This window comes from Giraffa tippelskirchi, chromosome 7 (genome assembly GCF_054371585.1).
Source record: "Giraffa tippelskirchi isolate mGirTip1 chromosome 7, T2T-mGirTip1v1.2.pri, whole genome shotgun sequence".
Taxonomy (NCBI): domain Eukaryota; kingdom Metazoa; phylum Chordata; class Mammalia; order Artiodactyla; family Giraffidae; genus Giraffa; species Giraffa tippelskirchi.
In genome coordinates this window covers 71,049,279-71,063,645 of record NC_137281.1, presented here as the reverse complement: position 1 = coordinate 71,063,645, position 14,367 = coordinate 71,049,279, and the positions used below count along the sequence as shown (strand labels likewise).

The following is a 14,367-nucleotide window of genomic DNA, read 5'->3' as shown; positions in this document are numbered from 1 at the left end:
TACGGAGGGCAGTGAATGAACCTGTCTTAGTTTTTTTTTCTCTTTTCACGTGTAGTGGATCATTGTGTATCAGCAGTTGTTGGATTGTAAATGACTTATACCTTTTCCTATTTTTCTTCTTTTCTGTATTTTCACATTTAGCCTACAGCATCCTCTGGCTCCTCAAATATTTTAACATTTATAGGGCATTTGCAAGCTGAACAGAATGCTTTCTGTAACTCATAACTCTCTATTTGTTCTACTTTGTGATATCACATAAAATCCTAGGGGACTTAAAAATCTTAAAAGTGTTAAACAGAACCCAGAGAACATAAAGGAAAAATTTGGCAGATTTGATTAAATAAATATTTTTAAATGTGACATGGGGAAAGATAAAATTGGATAAATAACAGACTTGGAGGAAATTGTACCACTGTATATGCTAGACAAAATATTAATATCCAAACTGTAAGAAGTTATTAAAAGATTGAGGAAAAGATGACACATTGCCATTTAGAAAATGACAAAATTTGTGAATAGATACTTCTCAAAAGAAGTACACATAGTCATTAAATACATGAAAAGAGGATCAACTGATATTAGAAATTAGGGAGATGCGGTAGAAACAAGAATGTTAACATTATTTTTTACCTAACACATCAATTTACCAAAAAGTTTTTAAAAGTTGGTAAGAATGTGGGGAAAAGAGCGCTTTAATACTCTTTTGGTGGAAGTAAAAATTGTTGTAACCTTTGGAAGGGCATTTTAGAAGTGTAACTTTTTGCCCTCACCTATCCTTGTGTGTGTTGTAGCTAGTTAAATAATGGTCCCCCAAAGGTATATGCACCCAGAACTTCAGAGGGTGACTACATTTGGAAGAAGGGTCTTGGCAAGGATAATTAGGGTAAGGATCTCAAGAAGAGTGACTGGTGTCCTTCAAAGAGAAAGCAAGGGAGGTACTTGACAGAGGACAGGCCGTGTGAATACAGACGCGGAGCTCGGTGATGGGTCCGCATGGTAAACAGCATCAGGAATGCCCACCAGCAACTGAGAGGGGGTATAAACTGGGTTTTCCCCAGAGCCTTCAGAAGGAACCAACCTGCTGACAACTTGATTTTGAACTCCTGGGCTCTACAGCTACGAGAGAATACATTTCTGTTGTTAATACATTTCTGTTGTTTGAAGCTGCCAGGTTAATGGTAAGTTGTTGCTAACCTCAGGAAACTAATATATGTGCACAGAACTCTGTGTAGAAGGATGTGTTGGCATTGTTTGTAACAGTAATACATCAGAAACAATAAGTATCCACCAAAAGTGAAACAGTTGAATAAACTATAGGCCAGTAAAGAGTACTACCCAGTAGTAAGGTGATTGAGGTAGATCTGTATATGTACTCACATGAAACTGTTCATCAAATATAGTTAAATGATAAATACCAACGTGTACAGGGGTGTTTTGTTTTAATAATCTATTAACATCAATGTATAGGAAAAGCTCCAAAAGCATGCATAGACAGCCTTTGTGGAGAGGGAAGTAGATGAGAACAGAGGTAGGGATGGCTGGATAAGGTACTTTAGTTTTATTCTATATTTCTGCATTGTTTGAATGCTGACAATAAATATTCTGTATTTTAAAAATTTAAGTTAAAAAATCTTTATCTCAGCCTCTCTTCAAAACACAACACAAATAAAAACTAAGCCAATTTATATGATTATACACAAATACTGACATTTTGCTAATGGCAGGAACAGTTCAGTGCATTATTTAATATTTTGTAGTTCTCAAATACGTCATCACATTTGTTCTTCCCTCAGTCTACCTTTCCCAGAAGTGGGGCAGACACTGAGAGGAAGAGTGAGTGAGAGGCCTGCCCACGGTCACACACAGATGCAAGTGACAGAGTCAGACTGCAGTCCCTGGCTTCTGGCTCCAGGTCCCCATGCTGCTGTACTGAGAAAGTATATAGGTCCCTTGTGGAAACTGTCCTGTGTGGCGATTAAATACAGTGTAAATATTTAATCACAATTGTCCCTGGCCTTCCATTTCCATTTAATCCTAGGGTTGTCAAGACCCCAGTGGCATCCTAGTAATAAGTGTGCGGTCAGACCATTGGAGGGTTGGGGCCCTTCTCATCAAGATCAGGAAGTATTTAGGAAACACCGGGGATCAGCCTGGGGACTTTGTTACCCTGTCTGACCAGGGGCACAACCAGACAATTTTGGAGCTAGAACAAAACAAGAAATATTATAGTCCATCAGTTTACAAGTAGATGTTAAGATCCAGAGAGAGTAAGCATGTGTCCACAGTAATATAACTAGTTGATGTTAGAGGCAAAGTTAGAATACAGCTTTCTGTTTCTCATTTTCAGTTTTCCCAATACTGATCCCACGCATCAAGTGCTCTTTTTATCATGTATATTTTTCTGTGAGATATGGATTTTTTTCATGAAAACTCTGAGGCTGTCTTATGTGTCTAAAGGAAAATAAATCTGATATCTCTTCCTTAATAGAGCTCATAAAAATTAGAATTAAGTGTTTGGAAATGTAGATAAGTAGTTTAATATTAAAAGGTAAAATGTTAAATGATTTCAATTTTTTAGTAGACTTTCAATGAGTTTGTTTCCTTTTGTATTTTAAACAACATGCTGGAAATGTAAGTATAGTTTCATGTGGCTAAACTGAGCATTAAAAATTTCAGAAATTATAGAGCACTTGTTTGGGAGGCATTGTAGATCAAGAATTTTCTGTAAAGATAGTGTCCCAGTCTTGGGTTGGTTTATGTCCCCAGCGGCCCTTAGTCACATATCTGGTATGCTATTATGCCACAAGTCTCTTCACAGCCCGCCTGCAGTTCCAAATTCTCAACTTAACTGTTTTGTTGGATGAAATGCTATTAAATTTCAAATCTCTATGAAAGAAAATCCCCCACCTGCCTTCTCTTTAACTGGTCTAGGTCCTATTCTAACTCATCTGTAGAATTTAGGAAGTAGATAACAAAAAACATTTTTTAAGCTATGTAGTATTTTATTTACCTTGTGTGGATCTTTCTTGACATCCTGAAACAGGAGTCATATAAGATATGTTCTTTTACTAAGAAACCTTGTGTTTCTTGAGAACTGTGAGAAATTATTTCTATAGCCATAAAATGTAAATGTCTACTTTTACGTTAAAAAAATCACCACATTCTTCACTTGAATTCTTTTTGCATAGTGCAATAATATAACTTTGAAAATGAAAATTAGAAAGTTAAGAACATAATCAAAACAAGTTTTGGATTATATTCAAGCAGCACAACCACCACTAGTAATGTGGTGATGTATTAGCTCGAGTTATCTTTTATTGGAAGCATTTAAATATAATATTTTATGTATTTTTATTTTGTCTCAATAAAATTTTCTCTTAAAAGAGGGCAAATGAATTTTCTTATGAAAAGCAAAGTAACTCTGCTGACTAAAATCTTTTTAAACTCTCATTAAAGTTTTATATTCTATGAGTTTCTTTGCTTTTTAGAGAATATCTAAATGCATTGTCTTTATGATGTTTGGCATATGGCTGGTGTTTGTATGAGTTTAGTAGTCATATCCTAAGTTGGAAGTCAGATATGACCCAGTCATCAAGCAGAAGTCAGCTTTGTAGCTTAATACTTACCTTTCATGTGTAAGCATGCAGATAAAGGGATTGTTTTTCTTTATGGTTGATAGCTAAACATGTTTTATTCTTTAATACATCTCTCTACATACTTGGCCTTCCTTGGTGACCGAGTGGTAAAGAACCTACCTGCCAATGCAGGAGACATGAGTTCGATCCCTGGCTCAGGAAGATTCCCTGAAGGAAGAAATGGCAACCCACTCCAGTATTCTCACCTGGAGAATCCCAAGGACAGAGGAGCCTGGTGGGCTACAATCCATGGGGTTGCAAAAGAGTTGAACATGACTTGGTGACTAGACAACAGCTACATACTCACCCATAAATACCCATATGTATATTACACCCATTCATATGCCCATTTTTGCTGCTGCTCCTTTTTCTTTCCATTGACCCAGTTTCATTTTTTAAGTAATCTGGGTTTTTATGATACATAGCTGTCTTAAGCTACTTCCATATATCAAGGTAAACTAGTTTGACTTTATAGATGTAGTCACCAAATCAGTGGTTCTCAATTCTGACTGCATTATCAGGCAAGGATTATTTTTCATTCTTATATTTATTAGTTCAGGCCCTACTCTGAAGGTTTTGATTTGGGCTGAGATTAGGACCCAAAAGCATCTACATTTTTCCAAACTAGACTTGATAATGTTCATCAGCCAGACCACATTTTATTTGCTATTGAATAGGAACACTGGAGGGCGCTATCTAAAATCCTTCAAAGAAGTTTAAACTTTATCCTGAATATGCATTCAGTTGTAAATTTGGAATAAATTGCATGTTTATACTTGAATACTTATCATAAATAGGTAAGCTTACTAGCATTGTAAAAGAATTCACAGTAGCAGACAAATCTTGACAGGAACCAGAAAGAATGGCCTGGTGAATTTTTTAAGATGATGATGTGTACTCCCTTTTGAAAATCGAAGAAAAGATATTTTTATTTTAAAGAAACTTTCCTTTATTAAGCCCCTACTATATATCAGCCTCGATATGAAACTGACTTAGTGGGAGCTCCAGAAGGTTTCTTAAGGGAAGTATAAACTCAGACCTGAAACATGGAATCAGAGCTTTCTTTCATCAAAAGTAGAAATAGGATTTGATTTTCATAGAGAACTGTCAGCGGATCAGTAGCTTGAAAGGATAACTTTTAAAAAGGCAGTCCAAAGGGAAAAAAGAAAAAGCTGCTTGCAAAAATTTAAGTAATAATAGTAAAATATTTTAGGGTTCATATAAAATATATCGTTTAACATTACCCCTCACCCAATTCAAGATGGATTAAAACAAGTGACACTAAAAGGATAAAGACACTCGCGGCTTGGTAAGGAAGGGATAATTTGTTTTTAATTTAAAAAATACAGTGTTACATCCGGTTTGGAGTATGGCAAGAGTATTAGAATTCTGAAGATGTCACCTCCTCTCCCCCCATAATTCCTGTTCCCTGGTTATTCGGTCAAGCACTAATCTGGGTACTACAGATGCTGCAGATGAAGTTAAGATTACTAATTAGCTGATCTTAAAATATGGAGGTTGTCTATGGTTGTTATACATTCAGTCACAGTATAATCGCAGAAGCCCTTATTACAGAAGACAAAAGAGAAAAATGCTGGGAAGGAGGACAAGAGAGAGAGGCTGCAGAAGGGGAAACTAGAGAGAGTCTAAGCATGAGGAGGATTTGGGCCCCATTGCTGTATTCTGCGGAGAAGGCAATGGCACCCCACTCCAGTACTCTTGCCTGGCGAATCCCAGGGACGGGGGAGCCTGGTGGGCTGCCGTCTATGGGGTCGCACAGAGTCGGACACGATTGAAGTGACTTAGCAGCAGCAGCAGCTGTATTCTGAGATACAGGGGCCCAGATGCAGGAAATGGCAGGAGTGCCCTCTGGGAGGGAACGGCGTGCCCTGGCTGACATCTGACAAGGGAATAGAGACCTTAGTCTTACAACTGCAAGGAACTTGGTTCTGCCAAACAACCTTAAATGAACTCAGAGGCAGATTGTTCCCCAGAACCTCCAGTAAGGAATGTAGCCCTATCAACACATAGATATTTTAGCCTAGGGAGACCTACCTTGGACTTCTGACCTTACAGAACTGTGGGACAATAAATGAGTGTTGTTTTAAGTTGCTAAGTTTGTGGTAATTTGTGATGACAACAATGACAAATAAAGACAAAATTCAGCTTTATTCATATCCCACAAAATATATTTATTCCCTTCGAAGCTTTGATAAGTACACTTCACCTAGTTATGAACATAATGCACATATATTTTTGTATCCTGCTTTCCTCTTGATCATATATATTTCTCTGTGTTACTATGCAGTATTCCCAAATCATTGCTTTTAATAGAGTAGATACATTGCTTTTCTTTGAGTAGATACAATATGTTATATAGTTAACCCATTGGACTTTAGTGTCACTTCAAAATTTTTACCATCAAAATACTATCTTGAGTGTTTCTGTGTATATGATCATCTCATATTTGAAGTTACTGGAGTGGATATTCATGTGCATCATTACCAAGTCAAAGGGTATGAGCCTTTTTATGACTCACTCTATTAGCAGGTCTTAAATGGCTTACCAATTTAAAAGTCTTTAGCAAAAGTAAGAGAACCATGTTCATCAAAATCATTATCACCATTAGATAGTATTCATTTTTAAGTAATTTTTTTGTTGTTGTTAATGGGGGAAGATTCTTGGTGCAGAGTTTTAAATTTCGGGAAGAAGTTTCCTAAATTACTCAGAGAATTAATGTATAAGCTGCTATTCTAAGTATTTCAGGAGATATAAAACTGAATCGTGTGAAAGGGAGAGTCACTCAGTCATGTTTGACTCTTTGAGACCCCATGGACTATATAGTCCATGGTATTCTCCAGGCCAGAATACTGGAGTGGGTAGCCTTTCCCTTCTCCAGGGGATCGAACCCAGGTCTCCTGCATTGCAGGTGGATTCTTTACCCTCTGAGCCACAAAGAAAGCCCAAGAATACTGGAGTGGGTAGCCTATCCATTCTCCAGCGGATCTTCCCAACCCACGGATTGAACCAGGGTCTCCTGCATTCTTTACCAACAGATGTATCAGGGAAGCCCTGTTATAGTGTCTAGTACCTGAAAACCAATTATGATTAGTCATGTACCAGTCATAAGGGATGTGAAACTAGTTCCTCACCTCAGAACCAGTTTTTAAGTCAGCTTGATTTTTTTCCCCAAACTTATTTTTTTTTAACTTACTTAATTTTTAATTGAAGGAAAATTGCTTCACAATATTGTGTTGGTTTCTGCCATACATCAGCAAGAATCGACCATAGGTATCCATGTGTCCCTTCCCTCTGGAAACCTCCCTGCCACCTCCCACCCTTTCCCCCCGGTGTCACAGAGCCCTGGTGTGAGCTCCCTGAGCCTTACAGCACATTCCCATTGGTTATCAACTTTACACGTGGTAGTGTATGTGTCTGCATGTTCTCTCCATTCATCCCACCCTCTCCTCCCCCTGCCTGTGTCCATAAGTCTCATCTCTCTGTCTGCTTCTCCATTGCTGCCTGGTAAATAGGTTCATCAGGACCGTCTTTCTAGACTCCATGAAGAAGGGAAGTGAAGTGAAGCCGCTCAGTCGTGTCCAATTCTTTGTGACCCCATGGATGGTAGCCCACCAGGCTCCTCCGTCCATGGGATTCTCCAGGCAAGAATACTGGAGTGGGTTGCCATTTCCTTCTCCAGGAGATCTTCCCAGCCCAGGGATCGAACCCTGGTCTCCTGCATTGCAGACAGATGCTTCACCGTAATATACGATATTTGTTTTTCTCTTTCTGACTTACTTCACTCTGCATAATAGACTCCAGGTTCATCCACCTCATTAGAACTGACTTAAATGTGTTCCTTTTTATGGCTGAGTAATATTCCATTGTGTATATGTACCACAACTTCTTTATCCACTCATCTGATGATGGCTATCTAGGTTGCTTCCATGTTCTAGCTATTGTAAATAGTTTGTCAGCTTGGTATATTTTTTTTTTAATAGCAGTGCATATACAGTCTGTTGGTACTACATTCCTACCTTCTATTTCTATCATGCTGATTTTTAATAGTTCTCAAAACCACACTTATCTTTTTAATGTGGGTATGACCATTTTTTTAGTTTATATTTTTTAATTTCTTTCCAACATTCTGGAGATCTTACTGACGTATATGTAAATTTAAGGTGTACAGCATGATTATTTGATGCACATATATGCTGTGAAATGATTACCACAATAAGGTTAGTTAACAGCTCCATTCCCCTCACAGAATTACCTTTTTGTGTGTGTGGTGATAAAATTTAAGTTCTGCTATTTAAGGTCTTATTAACTTGCACGAATACAATATAGTATTGTTCACTACAATCACCATGCTGTACATACATTAGATCCCCAGAACCTATTAACCTTACAGTTCAAAGTTTGTACCCTTTGGCCAGCATCTTCCCTGCCAGCCCTGACAACTACTATTCCCCTCTCTCTGAGTTCAGCTTTTTTAGATTACTACATGTAAGTAAGAACATACACTGTGTGTCTCTTTCTGTCTGGTTTATTTCACTTAGTGTAATGCCCTCTTCATACTGTTCATGGGATTCTCAAGGCATTACTTTGCCAGCAAGATCCGTCTAGCCAAGGCTATGGTTTTTCCAGTAGTCCTATAAAGAAAGCTGAGCACTGAATGCTTCGAACTGTGGTATTGGAGAAGACTCTTGAGACTCCCTTGGACTGCAAGGAGATCCAACCAGTCCATCCTAAAGAAAATCAATCCTGAATATTCATGAATATTCATTGGAAGGACTGATGCTGAAGCTGAAACTCTAATACTTTGGCTGCTTGATGCAAAGGGCTGACTCCTTTGAAAAGACCCTGATGCTGGGAAAGATTGAAGGGGACGACAGAGGATGAGACTGACTCAATGGGCATGAGTTTGAGTAAACTCCGAGAGTTGGTGATGGACAAGGAGGCCTGGCGTGCTGCAGTCCATGGGGTCTCAAAGAGCCAGACACGACTGAGCGACTGAACTGAACTGAACTGAATGTCCTTTAGGCTCATCCATATTGTTGCAAGAAGCAGAATTTCCATCTTTTGATGGCTGAGTCATACTCCCTTGTGTGTGTGTGTGTGTGACATATATACATATGACGTATACATTTTGTCTATAGATATCTCACATTTTTTCTATCCATTTCTTCATAGTTGGACACCTATGTTGTTTCCATGTCTGGGGTATTGTGAATAATGCCGTGAACGTGGGAGTACAGATAATCTGTTTGATATAATGATGCCATTTTTTTTTAATATATATACCCAAAAGTGCAATTGCTGGATCACATGGTGGTTCTATTCTTAATTTTTTGAGTGGCTACAATTTACGTTCCCATCAGCAGTGCACAAGAATTCCTCTTCATGGGTGTAGCCATTTTCTTTCTTAGGTTCCCAGTTATAGTCCATTGATATCTTGAAAAATGAAAAATTTTAGGTAGGAAAAATATCTATATGAGTAAACATGCTCTGAATAAGCAGATACCAAGTTCTAACTTCAGTGTTCTTTCGTACAAAGCAAAGTATTGTACTTAGAATGAAGGACATCTAATACTAAAATGTAAAGTACGTTTATTTTCTGTAACTGTAGAGCAATTTATACCTAAACCTTTCTCCCCTGTAAAGAAGCTGTGAGTTAAAGTTAAAAGAAACTGGATGGGACCATTTGTGTTGCTAACCAGCTATTACTTTGAACATGTCACTTAATATCAGCGCTTCTGCTTTCTGTTCTATAGCATGAGAGGTTGAATATGTTGATCACATGAAAAATCGTCATTTAGGAAAGGTAGGAAAACATTTTGGACTCAATGACGTAGGCTGAAATTAAAAGTATCTGGTAGGAAGTCATTATTTTGGTTTGGACTGGTTTGGAAATTAAATGAAGAAATCCCCATAAAGCTCCTAGAGCAGACATTCAACATTAGGTAGCATGAAAATGGAGATAGTGACAAAGCTTTGGTACTAAAATACACTTTTTCTGAGAGATTATATAATTGAACTGCATTAGAATCTGTGTGAAAATAAAGTACACTTTAAAAGTACATGTTTTTATTTTCCAGGATCAAATCTAAATCGCTGTGGTTTCCGAGGCTCTTCCTACCTGGGTATTCCATTCAATCCATCAAAGGTTAGTTCTGTTTGGATTAGGAGGAAAGAGGAGGGGGAGTATAGAGATTTTAGTAAGAAAGAAAACTAAGAAAGTATATAGAAAGAACCAGGTTTCCAAGTTTTAGTGTAGCTAAATAAATGTGTTTTATGAACTGTAACTTTTTAAGGGAAGGCTATACCCACCTTACTTCCTGAAATAATACACAGTATATAAACCCACAGGAATTCCTATTGTTACAAAAATTATGTTTTCGTTGTTATTGCACCTGCGTGTGTGTGTGTGTGTGTGTACAAATTATTGGTGATTTCCTGGAGAAAATGGAAATAAAGTACTCAAGTACATTTGTTCGCTAAGAAATCTTCCATGTGTTACAGTAGGACTTTATATTTGGTTCACATTTCTTAGGAATGAAAGAAAACTTTCTTGCTAAGGCACTGATTAGAGGCCCAAGTAGTGATGAATTATGATGCCCTTCATGACAAAGGCAGGTTTTCTCCAAGGTTTCAGGCCAGGACTTTGGTACTAGTACATGCAGGTGTAGAAAATCTGTGAGTCCTGACAGAAGCTTGTTTTCTTCTTCAAAGAGGTAGACCCCAAACAAACTTTTGTAGGTATTTCTTCTGTGTACAAAATATTTTTCTACAATAGAAAGCAGAGAAAAGCTTTATCATTTTGTGGAAGAAGACCTCACAAAATAGAAACTTTTTCCTAGATGGGATCAGCCTGCTTACATAATGGTTACAAGCCAATATCCGGCTACACTGAGTGCATCAAGGTTTGTATCTGGTTCCAAACGGAAGGTAAATGGCATGCTACCAGTTTTTCATACTCTGCTTCAAAACTTTGGAATAAATAGCAGTGATTTTGGAGGAGGTGACATATGATTTGACAGAGGCCCCACTTTAGCTTTCTTCCTTTGCCTTAAGCTGTAGACAAGCATGCGTATGTGAAAGTCATTAAGACTTCGCTAAAGTATCTCCAATCACATATGCCCATTGCTTTTATTAGAGAATCTAGAAAAAAAGATCGGTAAAAATTGTTCTTTTTATCTAATGCATAAAATACTTTGCAACTTAAGCCAGTGCTAAATAGAGATAGCTCTGCATTTAGTCATAATGGACAGGATATCTATAAGTCATGACCCTGACAGTAATGACCATTATACAGCACTATACCCTGTACAGATGTATACCTACACTTGGAGTAAAACAGTTTTTTGATACCGTTACTTTAAGGAGACAGCTTCCTTTTCCCCTCACCCCTCTCCCAAAGCGTATTTGAAATAACAAGAATAAAGTTTAAGAAGAAACCTTTTTTGCCCTTGGTTCACAGAGTCTCCTAAAACTCATGTATGGCGCTTAATTCATTGAGACCTAGGCATTTTCTGGGGGAGCTGGGTCCCCCCCCATTCTTTGTTGCATGAATCTGAATGTGGAGTGATGGAAGGAGCTAGAGGCTCTGGTGGGATCATATGGGCCCACAAGGAGTCGTGTCTTAGGGAACCAAGAGAACTGGAGAAAGCAATAAGATTTTCTAATATAGTATATAAATAAAATAATACCATCAGTTTTTCTTCTAAAACTACCTGTAGGCCACTGACTTACCTGAAACATGCTCAGGGCCACCAGTGGCCATAGAACACTTTTTAAGAAACACTAATGGATCCTCTCAACCCCATTTTCTCACTGTTTTTCTTCTAACAAATCCCATATTCTCTTTGAAACTATGTACTATCCTTAACACATACTACATAGCCAGGATTTTTCCTTCTCTGCTTTACTTTTACTTTTCCTCCTACCTAAAGCCCCCTCTTCATCTGTACCTAACCAAACTTCTCTCATCCTGCAGAAAAAAATCTTTTATCCATGTATTATTGTATTTCCATAATGACACTTACTGCATCCTATTTTGTACTGTACTTATTCAAGTAGACCTCTCTTCTACCTTCAAGATTAAGGTACACGTTTGATTTATGTTTGGATTCGCCACAGTGCTTTTAACATAGCAGATATTTAGTTTAAGTAAGCTCCAATACTTTGGCCAACTGATGCGAAGAGCCAGTTCATTGGAAAAGACGGATGCTGGGAAAGATTGAGGGCAAGAGGAGAAGGGGGCGACAGGATGAGATGGCATCACTGACTCGTGGGCATGAGTTTGAGCAAACTCCAGGAGATGGTGAAGGACAGGGAAGCCTGGCAGTTCGTGGGGTCTTAGAGAGTTGGACATGACTTGGCAGCTGAACAACATCAGCAACCAGAAAAGAATTCAAAGAAGTCAATTATAAATGTGGAATAGAATATCCAGGCATATTAGAGCTTAAGTTCTAAGGAGGAACTCAGAATGAAAGAGATACCACAATGAAAATTTGCTTGTCGTATTTGTGAGACCATACAAGGAATTGTATATGTAAGACTGGATAGGTGGGGTGAGTTCAGATTTAGAGGATATTTAAACACCTTGCAAACTCATTCTGTAAAGAACTACAGAAGGTCAATGAGCAGGTAAGTGTTCTGATTAAGTCACTGGTGGTTCTAAGACCCTTGGGTCATGACTCCAAAGAAGTAGTGGCCCTTTTGATATTTGCCTTGCACTTGCATCATTATCAGTAAGATAACTAGCATCTGTATAGACAGTAACTTTATTTAATCTTCGCAGTAACCCTGTGAAGTGGATACTGATATCTCCATTTTTCAGAATGAGGCAAGCCAGTGAGTAATAGAGCCAGGATTTGATGCCTTTCAAAGTAGTGTAGAGGTTAACATTTATTGTAGAAAGCAGTGGAGTCTATTTTAACCAAAATCTTTGTATAAGATTCATTTTAACTTTGTAGTATTTTGAGCAGTTATTCAGATATTTGAAGCAGTTATTGATGAGCCCATCTAAAACAGAAGGAAAGCCCAGGAGAAAAATGAATTTAAAATGTGCTCTTAGTCTATCAAAATCAATACTTAACAGAGAGATAAATTAGTACAACGTGAAATTTTACATTTTTTAAGTGAAACTAGCTTTTTAAAATAACTAGTTAATAGGATTGGCTATTTGAAAATAATTATAAAACTTTAAGTGCTTTGTGTATTGTGCAGTCTTAAGTTACTTGGCTTCACATTTTTACTTTTATTTTAATAAATTTTTAAGTTAATTTTATCTATGTCTGTGCCAACTGAAGTCTACAGGGTTTCCTACAAGGAGTCACATATTTTATAAACCTTAAGAGATTTTTGATAACTTTTATAGTTTTGTTGGAACCATAAAATCAGTGAAACAAATTCAGTAAGTATTTTGGTAATATGAGTTTCCTAGTTTGACTCCCCAGCTCTGCCTGGGCAATTACTAGTCTAACAGTCTTCACAAAACACTTTTTACAGTCAGTACTTATTTGGGATCTAAATTTTAAAAGTTAGATTATTTTATTCTAGAGAATTTTTCAATGTTAGTATCTTGAGCCTTTGTGTTGTTATTTGCTATTCTAAGTGTTAATGTTATGAGAAAGTCAAATAATTCAACTATATGAGAATAGGAAATGATTTTTCAACTATATTGTTTTGTATTATCTTTAAATGGTAATTACTACTGTGGTACTTAATTTGAATTTGTATGGCATAAAATAATTATTTCTACATGCTTTTCTAACTTTATAAGGCTTAAATTATAATTGATCTAGTTGATCAAATAGAAAGTTTAAATAATTTGGTTTATTTGAATATCAGATCTACTTCCCTAAAGCTTGAGGGTAAATTTTAAAATTACGTGCTTGGATGGTATGCAGTAATACTTATGTTGAGACATACATGAAATTGAGTTTTATTTTTCTCTACCAGATATCTATACAAGTCAGTAAAAACATTTGATTTTACTGTTTACCGAAACTTCTTGTCAAATTGGAGTAAGATTTCATTTCAGTTTTCTAATTAACATTATATTAATTTATTTATATAATTTAATTAATTATATTAATTTTGAATCTAGAATCCCGGAACTGCTCATCCTTACGATAGTGGCCACATAGCAATGACCTACACTGGCCTTTCATGCCTAGTTATTCTTGGAGACGACCTAAGCCGAGTCAATAAAGAAGCTTGCGTAGCAGGCTTGAGAGCCCTTCAGCTAGAAGATGGAAGGTACAGGTCATTTTTTGTTACTTGTCTCTCTCTCTTCTGTTTTTTTTAAAGAAAAATCTTTTGAAACTAAAAATGAATATAGTACTAGAGTAGACCTATAGAATTTGTCATAAATTCTTATTCCAACCACCTAAAAGTTCACTGTATAATATGGTTTAAATGCCTAATCAATGAAATATTTCTTATGTGAATGAAAATAAAGGCAATCACCATAATAGAACTCCATTTTTATTTCATTTTTTTTAAGGAGACAGTGATCCATAAATAAGTGGCTTAATAGTTTTGGGATTAGGATCTACTTTAATTTACCTTCTGGGTAAAAAATTAACATTTTGAATCAGACATACATTTAGTCTCAATGTTTTAAAAGTTTATTTAGTCTAAACTTTTATGCCTTAAGGTAGTGTATAGTGGGGAAAAGGGATGAATGTTGAATATTATATTCTAGTGTAGGTAGTTTCTGTGA

At 36.8% G+C, this 14,367-nt stretch overlaps 1 protein-coding gene across 4 annotated transcripts in view; it reads left to right on the top strand.

The window, feature by feature from the left end:
* The window catches only part of PGGT1B (protein geranylgeranyltransferase type I subunit beta), a 52,772-nt gene that overhangs the window by 13,455 nt on the left and 24,950 nt on the right, over window positions 1–14,367 (top strand). For all 4 annotated transcript variants that reach the window (XM_081513672.1, XM_081513673.1, XM_081513671.1 and 1 more), the window contains exons 3-4: window positions 9,734–9,801; window positions 13,750–13,901. In XM_081513672.1, the coding sequence (XP_081369798.1) occupies window positions 9,734–9,801; window positions 13,750–13,901 (220 nt within the window). The remainder of the gene's footprint in view (window positions 1–9,733; window positions 9,802–13,749; window positions 13,902–14,367) is intronic.